Raw genomic sequence first — 13,551 nt, forward strand, 5'->3', positions numbered from 1 at the left:
GATTGCTGTAGAAAACAACAGAAAACCTGTCCAGCATAAGAACGATTTTAATGAATTCTGTGCCTTTTTTTGAACTGCTGCTCACTGATAAAATTAATATTTTTTTCTGTTTTTCCCCCCTCTGTCACTTCCCCCCTCCTCTTATGTTTCTGTCCCTTGCCTCTTAATTACCCTGCTCTCATTCCTTTCTTCCTCCTCCCATCCCTAACATTTTTGGATTTTTTTTTCATCTTCCTCTTCCATCGCCTCTCCTTCCCCAACTTCCTGTTATTCCTCCTGAGTTTCCTTCTCTGCTTTTATATTTATTTCCTTCTTTCTGTTCTTTTTGTGTGCACCGTCTTGTACGGCTGTGACAGCGGAGGAAGGCACGGCCTCGAGGAAATAACCTCAGTGTATGTACCTCATCTTAGTCTTGTCACTCTTTTCACTCTTCTTCCCTTCTCTCTCTCTCACACACACCCTTCTTCCCTGCTGTTTTTCTTTCCTCTTCTTTTCCTCCTCCCACTTCTCTACCTTCTTTTCCCTTATCTTCTCTCTTGTTCTTCTCCCTTTGCACTGTTTCTTTATTCCCTTTCCATTTCTTCTCCCCCGTCCTACTCTCCTTCTCTCCTTTGTCACGCTCCTTCCTCTCTCCAGTTGCATCCTTTCTCACCGCCCTCCCCTCACCCCCAGATAGCTGTTGACTCCTGTCTGTCACGTTGGTTCCATTGTACACCACATAATGCCGTGCCCCCTTCCCTCAACCTCCCTGTTCTCTTTCTTCAGAGCCAGAGACGCTCTTCCAGTCGGCTGAGGAGGTGTGTCGCTCCTGGGGTTCTGTAGCCGCAGGAAGGGGCCAGTTCTTTGGAAACGGGTCCATTTCTGGGTTTCCTCTGACTTGTTCTGGGTCTTGCCCGGGTGGGATTTGCTTTGATCGGTTACCTTCCACCTTTCTTCCCCCATGGGAGCAGTCTCTCCCACTGTGGTCTTGAACGCACCTCCAGAATCAAGCTGCCAGGTTGGCGTTTGTCGGCCTGCCCGCCACTTTCTCTTAGCCATGTTAGCTCACTAAACCCGGAACCGCCCCGTCAACAGCCAGGTTCTCCTCCCTCCGGCACCCCTCTCCTGGACTCCATCCCTATCCCGGGTCCAGTCCCCGGGCTCTTCTTTAAGTCCCTCCCGCGATAGCTTCCTTCTAAGATTTGTCATCTCTGGTAGAAGTGCCCAACCTGCTGGCTGGATCTCCCGGGTGGGGCATCCTTACATGAGGGGTGGGATGGGTCTGAGTAAGGGAGCCTGGGGAAGGGGAGGAAGGAAGCAGAGTTCACAGATTCAGTTCCCAGTTTGCTTGTGGGCCTTGGAGGGGGTAGGGAGTTGTGGGAGGTGAGGCCTCAGCCCCTCTGGCCCAAGGCAGGGGGAAGACTTGGTGTGTGTGTGGCAGAGCTCTTATGGGTCTTAGGGTAGCATTTCTGGAATCAGGTGCGCGGAGTAGCATGCTAATCTGGATTTGGGGTGATGCCCATGGAGCTGTTGAAGGGTGCTCTTTAAGAAATGGAAACTGGAAGGAGACAGCAGAGGAAAACGGAGGTCTGCTGCACCTATCACACTCTCTTTCTCTTTCTTTCTCCCTCCCACTGGCCCTCCCTGGCCAGCTCTTCCTGGTCCTTTGCCTGTCCCTTTCCTGCACCACGGGTGAAACCAAATGCAAACAGGTTTGAGTCCGCAAACCCTGGAGGAACCTCTCAGCTTGAGACCTTGTTTTTTGAGCCAGAGTGAGGAATGTGAAGTCCAACGCCTGACCACTCTGAAATGTTCCAACCCTTTCCCCGGCTACTTGGGCAGAGAAAATCATGTGGTAGCAGAAGCCACCACCCCAGATTAATCTGGCCCCCTCCCCTCCTCGCCCCCGAGGACTGGGTAGAGAGGCAGCCTGGAGTTCATAAATCAGAGCCAACCGTCTGGGATGGCGTAGAATCAACCTTGCCTGAAGACAGGGAGCTAGACAAGCTAGCTTCTGAAAGGCCCTTCCCACCTGAGGATTTCACAATTCAAGCTGATCAGCCAGAAGGTCCAATCCAGTCTCAGCATTTCAGCTGGGGTTCAGGGACTGAGAGCAGAGTGCCACAGGCCGACGGAGTTCTCAAGCCTGAGGTCTGAGAACTCTAATCGGCAGTTCTTTCCTTGTCCCTCCATGCCAATATCTCTGAGGTGGCCTCTGATTCAAGGGGAGGAGCAGGAGGAAGTTTGTTGAAATTCGGGGAGGAGCGTGCACGCTCTTCACAGGTTGGGGGAAGCTAGGTAGAGGTGTTATCTGGCGGTCTATCCCTGAACATTAGCAGTGCGATGCTCAGGCTCACCATGGAGAAGACAGTGGTGGGGACAACCCAAGGCACCAAAACCTAAAACACAGGTTCAGTCCAGAGAGGGAAATCAAGCACAAGGACTGGGAGGAGCCTGGGCTAGGGAAGCGGTGGGTAGAGGTGCAACAGTAGTTCCAACCTCATCCCCCACCCCTCGAAATGACCCTTCCCCCAGCTCCCCTCCCGCCATGAACATCTTGGTATGGGCTTGTCTTTCTGTTTGCAGACCATCTCAGATGCCAGCCCCATGAAGCGCTCTGCCTCCATGCTGGGCCACTCCCGCTCCAAGGGCATCCGCCTGGACGACTACTCCCTGGAGCGGGTCATCCCAGAGGAGAACCAGCGGCACCACCAGCGGCGCAGGGAGCGCAGCCACCGGACCTCGGAGCGCTCGCTCAGCCGATACACAGATGTGGACACAGGTCAGGCTGGCCTCGGCTAGGCCTTCCCATTCCCTCCCACCTCAGACTGCCTCGGCCATGCCGGGCTGCCCGTTGCCCACCGGGAACCAGTTTGTGCTGTGTTGAAACGGACCAGGCCGTCGACCAAATGGCCATACTCCCTCCAGCCCTAGCCTCTAGTATGCTGCATGCAGTCACACTAGATTGGTGTGTGCATTAGATAAAGAAATGCTCCCACAAGGCAAACAGACCCAGGAGAGAAAGGGAAACTACTTGGAGGCAGGGAGCATGAGGAGAAATGTATTTATTTATTTATGGTATATGTTGAGCGCTTATTATGTGCCAGGCACTGTACTAAGCGCTGGGGTAGATACAAGGTAATCAGGTTGGACCCAGTCCAAGTCCCACATGGGGCTCACGGTCTTAATTCCCATTTTACTGATGAGGGAACTGAGGCACAGAGAAGTTGACTTGCCCTAGGTCACACAGCAGACAAGTGGCAGAGCCGGGATTATTATTAGTATCTGACCCTTCAAGAGCCACTGCTGAGCTAGGACAGAGAGATCCCAGATTGACGTCATTGTTGTCATCGTCCAGCATTTACTGAGAACCTGCAGGGTACAGAGCACTGTACCAAGCACTTGGGAGTCGACCCCAGGTCCGGTTGGCTACAGCACCCTCTCAGACTGAAGAGGCTTCCTGCACAGTTCAGTAATTCTTCCTTTGTCCTTGTCTGACTTTTTTTTAATGGTATTTGTTAAGCACTTACTCTGTGTCAAGCACTGTTCTAAGTGCTGGGGGTAGATATAAATTTATCAGGTTAGCCACGATCCCTGTCCCAAATGGGGCTCACAGTCTAAATTGGAGGGAGGAGGATTTAGTCCTCATTTTACTGATGAGGGAACTGAGGCACAGAGAAGTTAAGTATCTTGCCCAGGGTTACACCGCAGACAATTGGCAGAGCTGGGATTAGAACCCAGGCCTCTGAATCCCAGGCCTGTGCTCTTTCCACTAGGCCAACCTGCCCGTGTGAGGTTTGACATGCAGTCCCTGTCCCGTCTGCTTGTTTTCAAATTCCTTTTCATCTTCTGGGCACCGGGAACCGAAGCCAGGCTTCAACCACCGATTAAAGTGCCAAAAAGAAGACTTAGACGAAGCAAGATACAGGCCACACCTCTCCCCAGGCAGCTCTCCCCGGGCCCCAGTAGTTGACATTGAACTATTCCTGGTTTGGACCACAACAGTGGTGGCAGAGGGAGCTCACTCATTGGGTTAGAGGGTCGTATTCCTTCATACTTATCGAGGGCCCATTCTGTGTTTGAGCAAGTTAAACCCAGAAGCCCTGACTTCTCAGAGCTTCAAGTCTAAAATGGGAGCTGGGGTTCCCCACCCCTATTCCCTGGAAAAAAAGGGTGTTTGAGCCTGTTGCAGTTCCCCAAATGTTTATTTCAAATACAAGGGTTTTCAGATGGACTTAGGGGATTCCTATGCTGGGCTGGGGCAAGGACACCATGGCCAACACTCTTTCCCTTTCCTGAACTCATCCCAGAGTTGAAATGCCCCTTTGGGACAATGGAAGAAGGTTGGCTCCTGGACTACTGCCCCCAAAGACTGACTGCAACTTCCCTCCTCCCCCCTGCCCATTTCCCCACCCAGGCACAAACACACAGAAGGCTGTCCCTTCCCTCTGAAGGTTTTCGGTGCTCAGTGACTGGAGGGTGCTTGGTGAGGTTCAGGATTTGGCCAGAGAAGCACAAAATAGCCCTGACTTTCTCTGTGACCTCTCTGGGGTCCTGCTTGATATTTAGATCTCACCATAGGTCAAGGTCTTCTCGACATCTCCCCTGTCATTTCAGCTGATGTCCACCCGGGAGAGCACTACGAGCCTCCCCAATCCCTCTGATGTGCACCACCATTGGTCTATCGGGACTTTTGCCCTCTGCCCCAAGTATCAAAAGAAAGATGGGGCTGTAGGGGGTGGAGGGGGTACCTGCGGTCCATAAAGCCTCCACACCCGAGCAGCCCATTCCTACACTGGAAAAGTGTTTTAGGGTCTCACACCCTCCAGCTCCCGACATCCCCACTGCTCCCCAACTCTGCTTTGAACTCAAGACCTGGGTGAGGGGTGTGAGGGAGAAGTATCCCCTCATTTTCTCCTCCTTCCTTCAAGAGGTTTCATCCTTTTGTCTCTGCCACAGGCTTGGGAACGGACCTTAGCGTGACCACCCAGTCAGGAGACTTGCCTTCTAAAGAACGAGACCAAGAGCGGGGGAGGCCTAAAGACCGAAAGCATCATCACCACCACCACCACCACCACCACCACCACACCTCCTCTGACAAAGAGCGCTACTCCCAGGAGAGACATGAATACAGTCGGCCACGGTCCAGGGACCAGCGCTGGTCCCGATCACCCAGTGAGGGCCGAGAGCACATGTCTCACAGGCAGGTGGGTCTTGCTTTCCCTCGCCCATCTCGGCCTGCGGAGCCAGGCCTCGGCTGTTGGGGAAGGTGGTGGGACTGGGAGTGAGCAGAGCAGAAAAGGGGTGGGAGGAGCAAAATTTGGCTCTGGGAACTTCCAACTCGGTTAAAGCTGGGTACTCGCTGGAGTCCAAATCTCCGTTTCTATCCCACGGTGCCCTGCCTGCTTTGGTGACCCCTGCAGTTCTGCTAGAGGAATGAAGCTGCCCCATTTTCCTGTGCAGTGCAACCAGAGAGCAGGCTAAGGCCCCCATTTCCAGAGCAATGGAAATGCCTGGTCAGCCAGTTGGTGGCAAAGCAGGTAATCTTGGGGTGAGGGAGAAAGATCAGGGCCGGGTGCGGTCTCGGCCCCATGTTGATGCTCAGCCGAGTATCGTCTCTCGCCCTACTGCTTGCCGGGTTCCCTCCCCAAAGAGAAGCCTCTCTCTCTCTCTCAAGGCCCCGGGACAATGCGGCAGGGCCAGGGATCGTGCAGCTTTTTGGCACCGGGGACCCGAGGGACCGGTCTGTTATTTATCTGTCTATTTCTATATTCACTGTGCTTGGCTCTGCTGTCTGTGAGAAGGGGCTATGGCAAGGTAAGGTGGTCGGCGAACAGAAACTCCCCTTCTCTCCCCCAGCCAGATCTGCCGGGGGCATTCGCTGATGGATCCAGTGTATGTAGTGTGAGCCCTAAGTCATTAACCCTGTCGGCCCTGAGGTGGCTGGGTTTGCCAATCTGGAAAGTTTGGAATTAAGCTGCTCGGGGGGAGGAATATGCACAGAGGGGATATGGGTGGGGTTCCGAGCCCAAGCCCCCTGCATGCTCAACACCAACCTTGCCACCAGGTCCATAGTGTTCTCATGTCACATGGGCACACCTACAGTGATGTCTTGCTCATGCTTTCTGTTTTCCTCCCTGGCCCTGTCTCAGCCTCCCCAGCCTTTCCACTCAAATATCTTGGTCTTTTACCTGCCTGGAGGCAGGGGACAGGCCAGGGGTGCCTCAGGGTGCCTCAGGGATGGGCCAGAAACCCTTCTACACTGGCATCACTCCCCAGTAGTAGGCCCAGATTCCCAGCCACGCGGAACAAAGTGCAGGTTCTCAGAGCCAAAAGCATCGTGAGGGTATGCACCCATAGACACATACGCACAGCACCCGTGCAGTGGCACCCACCTATTGTTAGGAAAAAGAACCAGCTCCTTAGAGTTTAGCAAGCGTCTGCGCTTGGAGCCCTGAGAGTTGCATTCGGGCCAGGAAGAGGGCAGCAGAAAGAAACTCACACTTGGCTCCAGGTAATGAACTGGTCAAGTGCTGCATTCTCAGTCTTCTGTCCTTATTTCCATCTGAATGATTTCTGCATTTACTTCCCTCCTTGTTAAGATTCCCTCTTTCCCTTCTTCAGAGGCGTGTGTCCATGTCTTCAGTTACTGTCTCGTGCAGCTTTCCTTCTCCTCTTCCTCCTATTACTCCTCCTCCTCCTCCCTCCTCCTAGCTGGTGGCTCCATTGGAGGTGGGGGGGGAGTGACAGCAACTGCTGGTGTCCAGTACCTGGGGTTAAGACTGCCCCTGAGTCTCCACCTCCCAAAGCTTGATGGCGGAGCAGGCTGCGTCCTTCTGCTTCTGCCTTTGAGCTCATGTTTTGAGGACTGGATCCCAGGATGCAGGTGAAATCTCCCCAGAGCCCTTGCCCCATTCCCAGCCTGGCCAGACCACCTCTCCCTCAACTGAGCTGAGGACTAGGAGCGATAACAGTGTTAATGTGGCCCAATCGACCATGAAATGGAGGCTGGGAAGCAGGGGGAAGGTGACAACAGCCACCATGCTCACAAGGCAGCTGCCGGCAGCCACGTAAACTGGGTCCGGCAAAAGTTCTTCAAGTTGAGCTATCTGGCCTTTAGTTTGCTTTCTCTGTGCTAATTCAACTTCTCTCTGGCCTTGCAGAGGAAGCATTCCAAGGAAACTAGCTGGCCCTCTCCCCTCATGTGCTTTCCTTTTTCTTTCTCCCCATCTCCCTGTGTTCCTCTCCTTTTCTCCTTCCTCAGCCACCAGGGAATGGGTTTCAGAACTTCTTGATTGGGTGATGGAAATGAAATTCAAAGGAAAGACTCCTTGCCGGAGGTGAACTGATGAGCTTTGGAGTCTTTCTCCGAACTGAGGTGGGGGGCCAGGTTGAGGGTCTCCCCCCTAGCCAGGCCAACCTCCAAGGGAGAGAAATTCACAGGATTTTCAGCCTCAACTGTTCGCTACCCTGCTCTTCCAGCAGCCTTCCCCAGCCAGCTGCTGAATGCATTTTTGCTATCATCCTTCAGAGTCTGGCCCACTGCGATGGTAGCTGTACTTCCCTATTGGGAAGAACTTTTTTTTTTCCTCCTTCTTCTTCCCTGGCCCACCTCCAGGCAAGTGAGGCAGAGAGCTTGAAGATGGTCCTACTCACTCTGGCTCCTCCTCTTCAGAAGCCCAACACACTTTTAGAGCCCCAAGGAGGGAGGGGGTACTCAAGAGGACCTCGTGGCATCCACTCCTCTGAGAATGTGTCTGGGACTTGCCACGTTTTTTTCCCCCCCCAAAATATGCACCTCTCCTGGAGGAGACAGGAGTTTTCACCGGGGCCCTCACTGAGAACACCAGCAGAGCTAGGCCAGGTGGTTCCATTGCACTGTGGCCCTCTGGGCTTGGGCTAAGGCCAGGCATGAGGGTCAGAGCTTAGCAGAGAGAAGTGCTCAGACATGCTCTGATTAAACCACCTTGCTTCTTGTGGAGTTAGGGTGGGGAGTGGGATGTGGGGTAGAGGTAAACCAGGAAGGACCAGCCTCAGGTTCAGAAGGAAATTAGAAGGGTCTTTGGGCTGCTTCTCCAGACATGCTCTGGTTAAGCCACCTTGCTTCCTGTGGAGTTAGGGGTGGGGAGTGGGATGCCGGGTAGAGGTAAACCAGGAAGGACCAGCCTCAGGTTCAGAAGGGAATTAGAAGGGTCTTTGGGCTGCTTCTCCACCCCGGGCAGCTCTGTTCCAAATGAACCACAAATCCAGTGTTGCTCTCCTCCTCTTCCCTTTGCTGGCCACCCCTTTTTCTACTGCAGCTGCTTTTCTTTTGAGTTGTTTTGAATCACATTTTGATTTTTTGGACAGTAACAGTTATGATTCATGCCCCTCACAGCCCTGCTGGTTTTTTCCTTTAACCCTTGGTTTGCCCTTTTTGTTTTAATTATCATTTATGTCCTCTGGACACATGTGAGTAATTTTTGGAACTTTTTGCTATTTTAAACCCCGAAACTTACAAAACTCCATTTCTCATTTCTCTTCTCACTTTTTTGTGTTTGGTTTTTTTTTTTTTAATTTTTTCTCCTTTGTTGTCTTTATTTTTAATTTTCCCTTCCTTCTTGTGGCTGTTGCTTTTCTCCTTTTTTCCATTAAAACTTTGTTTTCCCCTTTTTCCTCTCTGTTTTCTGTTGATTCTCCCCCCCCCACCCCACCCTCCCACTCTGTTTTTGTTTCCTTTGCTTCCTTCTCTCCATCTCGTTCTCTATGTCTCTCCCCCGTCTCTTCTTGGTTGATTTTGTTGTATATTTTTTTTTTGATTTCCTTTGTTTCAATTTTCGTGTAGGGCAGTAGTTCCGTAAGTGGGAGCCCAGTCCCCTCAACATCTGGTACCAGCACACCAAGGCGCGGACGCCGTCAGCTCCCCCAGACCCCTTCCACACCCCGGCCACACGTGTCCTATTCCCCTGTGATCCGTAAGGCCATGGACGCAGGTCCCCAGCCGCAGCAGCAGCAGCCAGTGCACCCCTGCAGAGCACCCCCCCCCCGGGCCACGAAGATACCCAACCCTCCCTTCTGAGCACCAGGGGGGGAGAGCGACCAGCTGGCAGCAGCAGCCACGGCAGCAGCCGGTCACCTGGGATGGAGCGGCACACCATGGCACCGCCACGGAACGACTCACCATGGGCGTACCGCCACGCCGGCGGCCGGTGGGCCACCGCCGGCTCCCACCCCTCCGAGGGGCAGCCAGGGCCCCGGCACCACAGCGGCTACTACCGGAGCTCAGACTACGACGCCGAGGGCCCGGGGAGCGAAGAAGCGGCCTTCACCTACGAGACGCCACCACCGCCCGCCTCCTCCGGTTCGGGGAGGTCACCCAGGACTTCCCGGGCAGGGGGCCCAGCCTCGGTCTCGCCCTCCCGGCATGGACGGCGCTTACCAAACGGCTACTATCACAGCCACGGACTGACCAAGCCTCGAGGGACGGGCTCGCGGAAAGGACTGCACGAACCCTGTAGCGAAACTGACGACGATGACTGGTGCTAAGTCTGGAAGTTTGTTTTACACACAGACACACACGCACGCACTCACACATGCAGACAGACACACAGGGGACAAAACGAGAATCCATCATCATCCAAAAAAGGAAAGAAAAACAAAAGCGATCCGATTTCAAGCTCTTCTTGAAATTTGCCAACCAGAAACGAGCAAGAGATGGAGGGAGAAGAGGGAAGAGGTGGGGGGGGGGGGGGGGGCTGGGAGTGGGGGGGGCGGGTAGGGGAATCGGGGAAAAAAGAAAAAGAAACTAACAAAAAACAGATTTTCAAAAAGAGGATTAAGAAACTTTCTTGGGCAGGGTGGGGGGTGGGGAGAGGGAAGGGGAATGGGGTTCGGAGTATGTTTAATCTTCATAGAAGAAAAAGTTGGGGAGTGTTGCTTGGGGGAAAAAATGAAAACATTCAGGGGCAATCTCCCCTACCCCGCAACAACACGCAATTTCCATCTTAATGCCTCCAAGAACAAAAGCCAGATCCACTTTGAGTGGGCAAAAAGATACACAACCAAACATGGTGTGAATCAGTCCAGCAACTTTGAAGAACTTGCGGAAAAATGTTAGAAAAAAGTTTAGCAAATAAAAAAAAATGAGAAGGAAAAAAATTTTAAAATGTGTCTATTGATGAGTTTTATCATCTCAATTTAAACTTTTCCTATCCCTGGTTAATAACAACAAAGTTAATGGCCTGCCATCTCCGTGGTGAAGAGGGACCTGATGCAATAGAAACATACATTTCCATGCAGGCACAGTCTCTCTCACTTTCTCTTGTGCTCTCTCTCTCTCTCTCTCACACCCACACACACCCACACCCACACACACACACACACACACACACACACACACACACACACACACACGAGTGCTTGCTGGTTATACCAAACCCTACTATTACTGCCTGCAGAAATAATTTAAAAAAAAAAAAACCTAAATGGGGAAAAAAGGACAAAAAAATTGAGAAAAGAAGCATTTTTTTCTGATATTTGGTCCTGCTTGAAACAACAAAACAAACAATTCCTTTGCTTCTTTTTTTTCCTTTTTCCTACTTTGTTTGAAAACTGTGGGCTTGGGACTGAATTATTGCATGAAAATTAAAAACAAAAAAAATAAAAAAAATTGAACAAAATGAAATTTTGATTGACATGTTCTTAGTCCTGTTGGTAAATGCTCAGAAGCTCTCTTTCTCCAGAAAGATCAAGGAAATTGATTTTTTTTTTTTGCAGGGGACTGGTGAGGGAGAATTTAAAAGAAAAAAAAAAAAACAAAAAAAGTTTTTTCATTGAAAAATCACAAGGCAACTGTCAGTGCTGTGTACATCTGCCCAAGAGATGGAAACAGCTCATTGATTTCTTGAAAGAGAGAAGATGGAACGCATCACTGAAGCTTGGCTAATTCTGTTGTATTGAACTCTCCCAAGCACTTAGTACAGTGCTCTGCACATAGTAAGTGCTCAGTAAGTTCCATCTATTGATTGGCCAGCCCTGTTGCCATCTCCCTCTCTAGGTTCAGCAGCTGCTGCATACAGCTAGTTCTCTCCCTGCAACTCTGGGCCAGCTGCTCCATAAGTTAAGAAACTGACTGGAAATGGCCAGTTGGGGCTCCCCACGTTGGAGCTCAAAATTTGGCGCTAGCCTCCTCTCCCCAAGCTGGCAGCTGCCAGACTTCCTCCCCTTTCCAGGCCAACAAATTGGGTTTTTGGAAAGGATTCCCAGCACCTTCTGTCCATCCTGCCTTGCCCCTTCTTAGCTCCCTGGCATGTGGAACACCAGCAATAGAAATAGTGGCCTTTTCCTGTGCAAGATGAGGAGAGCTTGACAGCCTGCCCATCCCTAGTGTTTCACCCCTTTTGACTGGCGCAAGAGAACTTCGCACTTGGTTGTTAATGGAAACTCTCTGTAGATATGGTCTGTTGGGGGAATCCACTCTGCAAAGTTTAAATTCAAAAGTTTGTTTGCTGTGTCGTCTCGAAGAATTGTCTGTGTCCTTCCCCAAAACTTTCTCTCCTGGTTGATTTGACAGATTCTCCTGCTGCACTGTGCCGCAGAGGCTGGTACTAGTTGGTCTCACCTGTTTCTGTCTTGTCAGTCTCTCTCTCTCTCTCTCTCTCTCTCAACAGAGCTGCATGGAGCATTGGATTGTGGGGATGGCAGGTTCAGCTCTTCTAGGTGATCAGAGGTAATAGGGAAGCCAGAGATACAGCCCTTGCTTTGGCCCAGGACACCTCCTTTTTTTAATGCCAAGATGCAACTCCCCAGAGACCACAGGAGAGAAAAGCATAGGTCAAAAAGCATGTTTTCTACTGGTCCCAAAACCTAGGAGAAGAGACAGCTGCTGCAGCTAATGTCCCTCTGGTGTGACTCAAATCTGTTCTCCTTCGACTCTGCCCAATTACCCTCGGTGGCCTTTCTCCCACAGAGAAAGAATTGCTGTCAAGTTTAGACTGGCTGGGTTGTAGTCAACCAGCAGAGGAAAAAAAAAAACCAAAAAAATCTCATGGCCCGATGGTTGGTCCCACATCTATTTCCGGCTCTGAGGTGCCTTCCTCCCTGTCCTCTTAGGTTTGTCTGATGCCAATGGGTTCACCTGAAGCCAAGATGCCAGCATGACTTTTCCAGATGGGAAGCTAACCTCCCTGGAGGACAAGCCTTTTCTGGCTACTCCTTACCTGAAATGGCCATTTCCCAAGGGCCGACCCAGTCCATCGCACATTCCCAGCCCTGCCCTCTGGGGCACATTCTCAGGGAGGCCACCGGAAACCAATGAGCCAGGGAACCAAGCTCTAGAGGGAGTTGGGTTCTAGTCCTGTCTGTTCCTGAAGGGGATTGTAGTAGAAAATCCATCCCTTCCAAACATTGCATTGCTTAATACTGGAGGGGAGGCACAGCCCCTGACTTGGGCATGGGGGTCATGGGTGGACTGAGAGGTGGGCCATGACAGCAAAGGGTCCTGAGCCTATAAAAAGAAAGGACTGGTTAAGAACAAGATCTCTTTGAGGTGGGAGCTGTGAGCATTAGAACAGGCGATTGGCTAACAAAGAGCTAGACGTGCCACTGATCAAATTTAGGAGCTGTAACTGAAGCCATTGCCCTTTCACCTGTGTCTGTCCCAAATTAAGAAAAAAAATGCAAGCATTACCAAATAATTAATGTAAGCATTACCAAGTAATTAATGAAAGCCAGGTGATACTACTAGTGGATCAACCCCAAACACAACCAAGCAATCAGATGTGGAATGGAAACTATTTTCTTGGCTGTCAAATGGAAAGTACCCACAATGCTTTGTTCATAATGAGCATCCTTGATTCATAAACTTTGCAGCGCTTCTCTCTCTTCCTCGCTCTTATTTTTAACTGTCTGTAAAACTTCCTCCACAATCCTGCACTGTGAAACTCTGTGAGTATCTGATGCACGTGTCAGCTGGATGTTACCAAAAAAAAAAAAAAAGAAAAAAAGAAAAAAATACTTTAGATGCTTATCTGTTTATTTGTTTGGAAAAGATGTGCAGAGTTTGGCTTTCACAACCATGCAGGCCGCCCAAACAATTCTGCAAAAGGGCCTAGGGAAATTTAACCCTCCTGGATCAGCAGAAATGGGGAAGAAAAGTCAAGGTTGCTGGGGCAAAAAAAAAGGCCGCGGGGAAAAAAGATTTTTAGGGTTAAGACAGAATACAGTACAGCATCTTTAAGGAAAAGAGCATCTGGAACGAGAATTACCTTGTTCTTGTGACACTCCTGTAGTCCCCGTCCTGCGTATCTAAAGTTCTCAGCAGCAAAGGGTTTCTTTCTGCAGCTTCTCGGCGCTTGGGCTTGTACCACTCCCTGGGGCAGGCGCAGGATTGAACCCTGCATTCTAGAGCTAACTCTGCTCCCCATTAATATTGAGGGTATTTATTTAGTGTTGACTATGCCAAGCATTCTGCTAAACTCTAGGGTAGAAAATGATCACCAGATTGGGCACACTCCCTGTCCTGCCTGAGCCCCATGTGACCTTGAAACAGGTTCCTATTTGCTTTCTGCCTCAGTTTCCCCATCTGGGTGATGA

At 51.0% G+C, this 13,551-nt stretch overlaps 2 protein-coding genes across 2 annotated transcripts in view; one reads left to right on the forward strand and one right to left on the reverse strand.

The window, feature by feature from the left end:
* The window catches only part of CACNA1A (calcium voltage-gated channel subunit alpha1 A), a 191,293-nt gene extending 181,607 nt beyond the window's left edge, over positions 1–9,686 (forward strand). The window contains 5 exon segments of the mRNA XM_038771461.1: positions 357–392; positions 2,566–2,761; positions 4,939–5,186; positions 8,804–9,028; positions 9,031–9,686. Of these exon segments, the coding sequence (XP_038627389.1) occupies positions 357–392; positions 2,566–2,761; positions 4,939–5,186; positions 8,804–9,028; positions 9,031–9,504 (1,179 nt within the window). The 3' untranslated portion in view covers positions 9,505–9,686.
* IER2 (immediate early response 2) overlaps positions 1–13,551 on the reverse strand; it is a 67,272-nt gene that overhangs the window by 3,597 nt on the left and 50,124 nt on the right. The gene's annotated exons all lie outside the window — the stretch shown is intronic.

The sequence above is a fragment of the Tachyglossus aculeatus genome, chromosome X2, assembly GCF_015852505.1.
Source record: "Tachyglossus aculeatus isolate mTacAcu1 chromosome X2, mTacAcu1.pri, whole genome shotgun sequence".
Taxonomy (NCBI): Eukaryota; Metazoa; Chordata; class Mammalia; order Monotremata; family Tachyglossidae; genus Tachyglossus; species Tachyglossus aculeatus.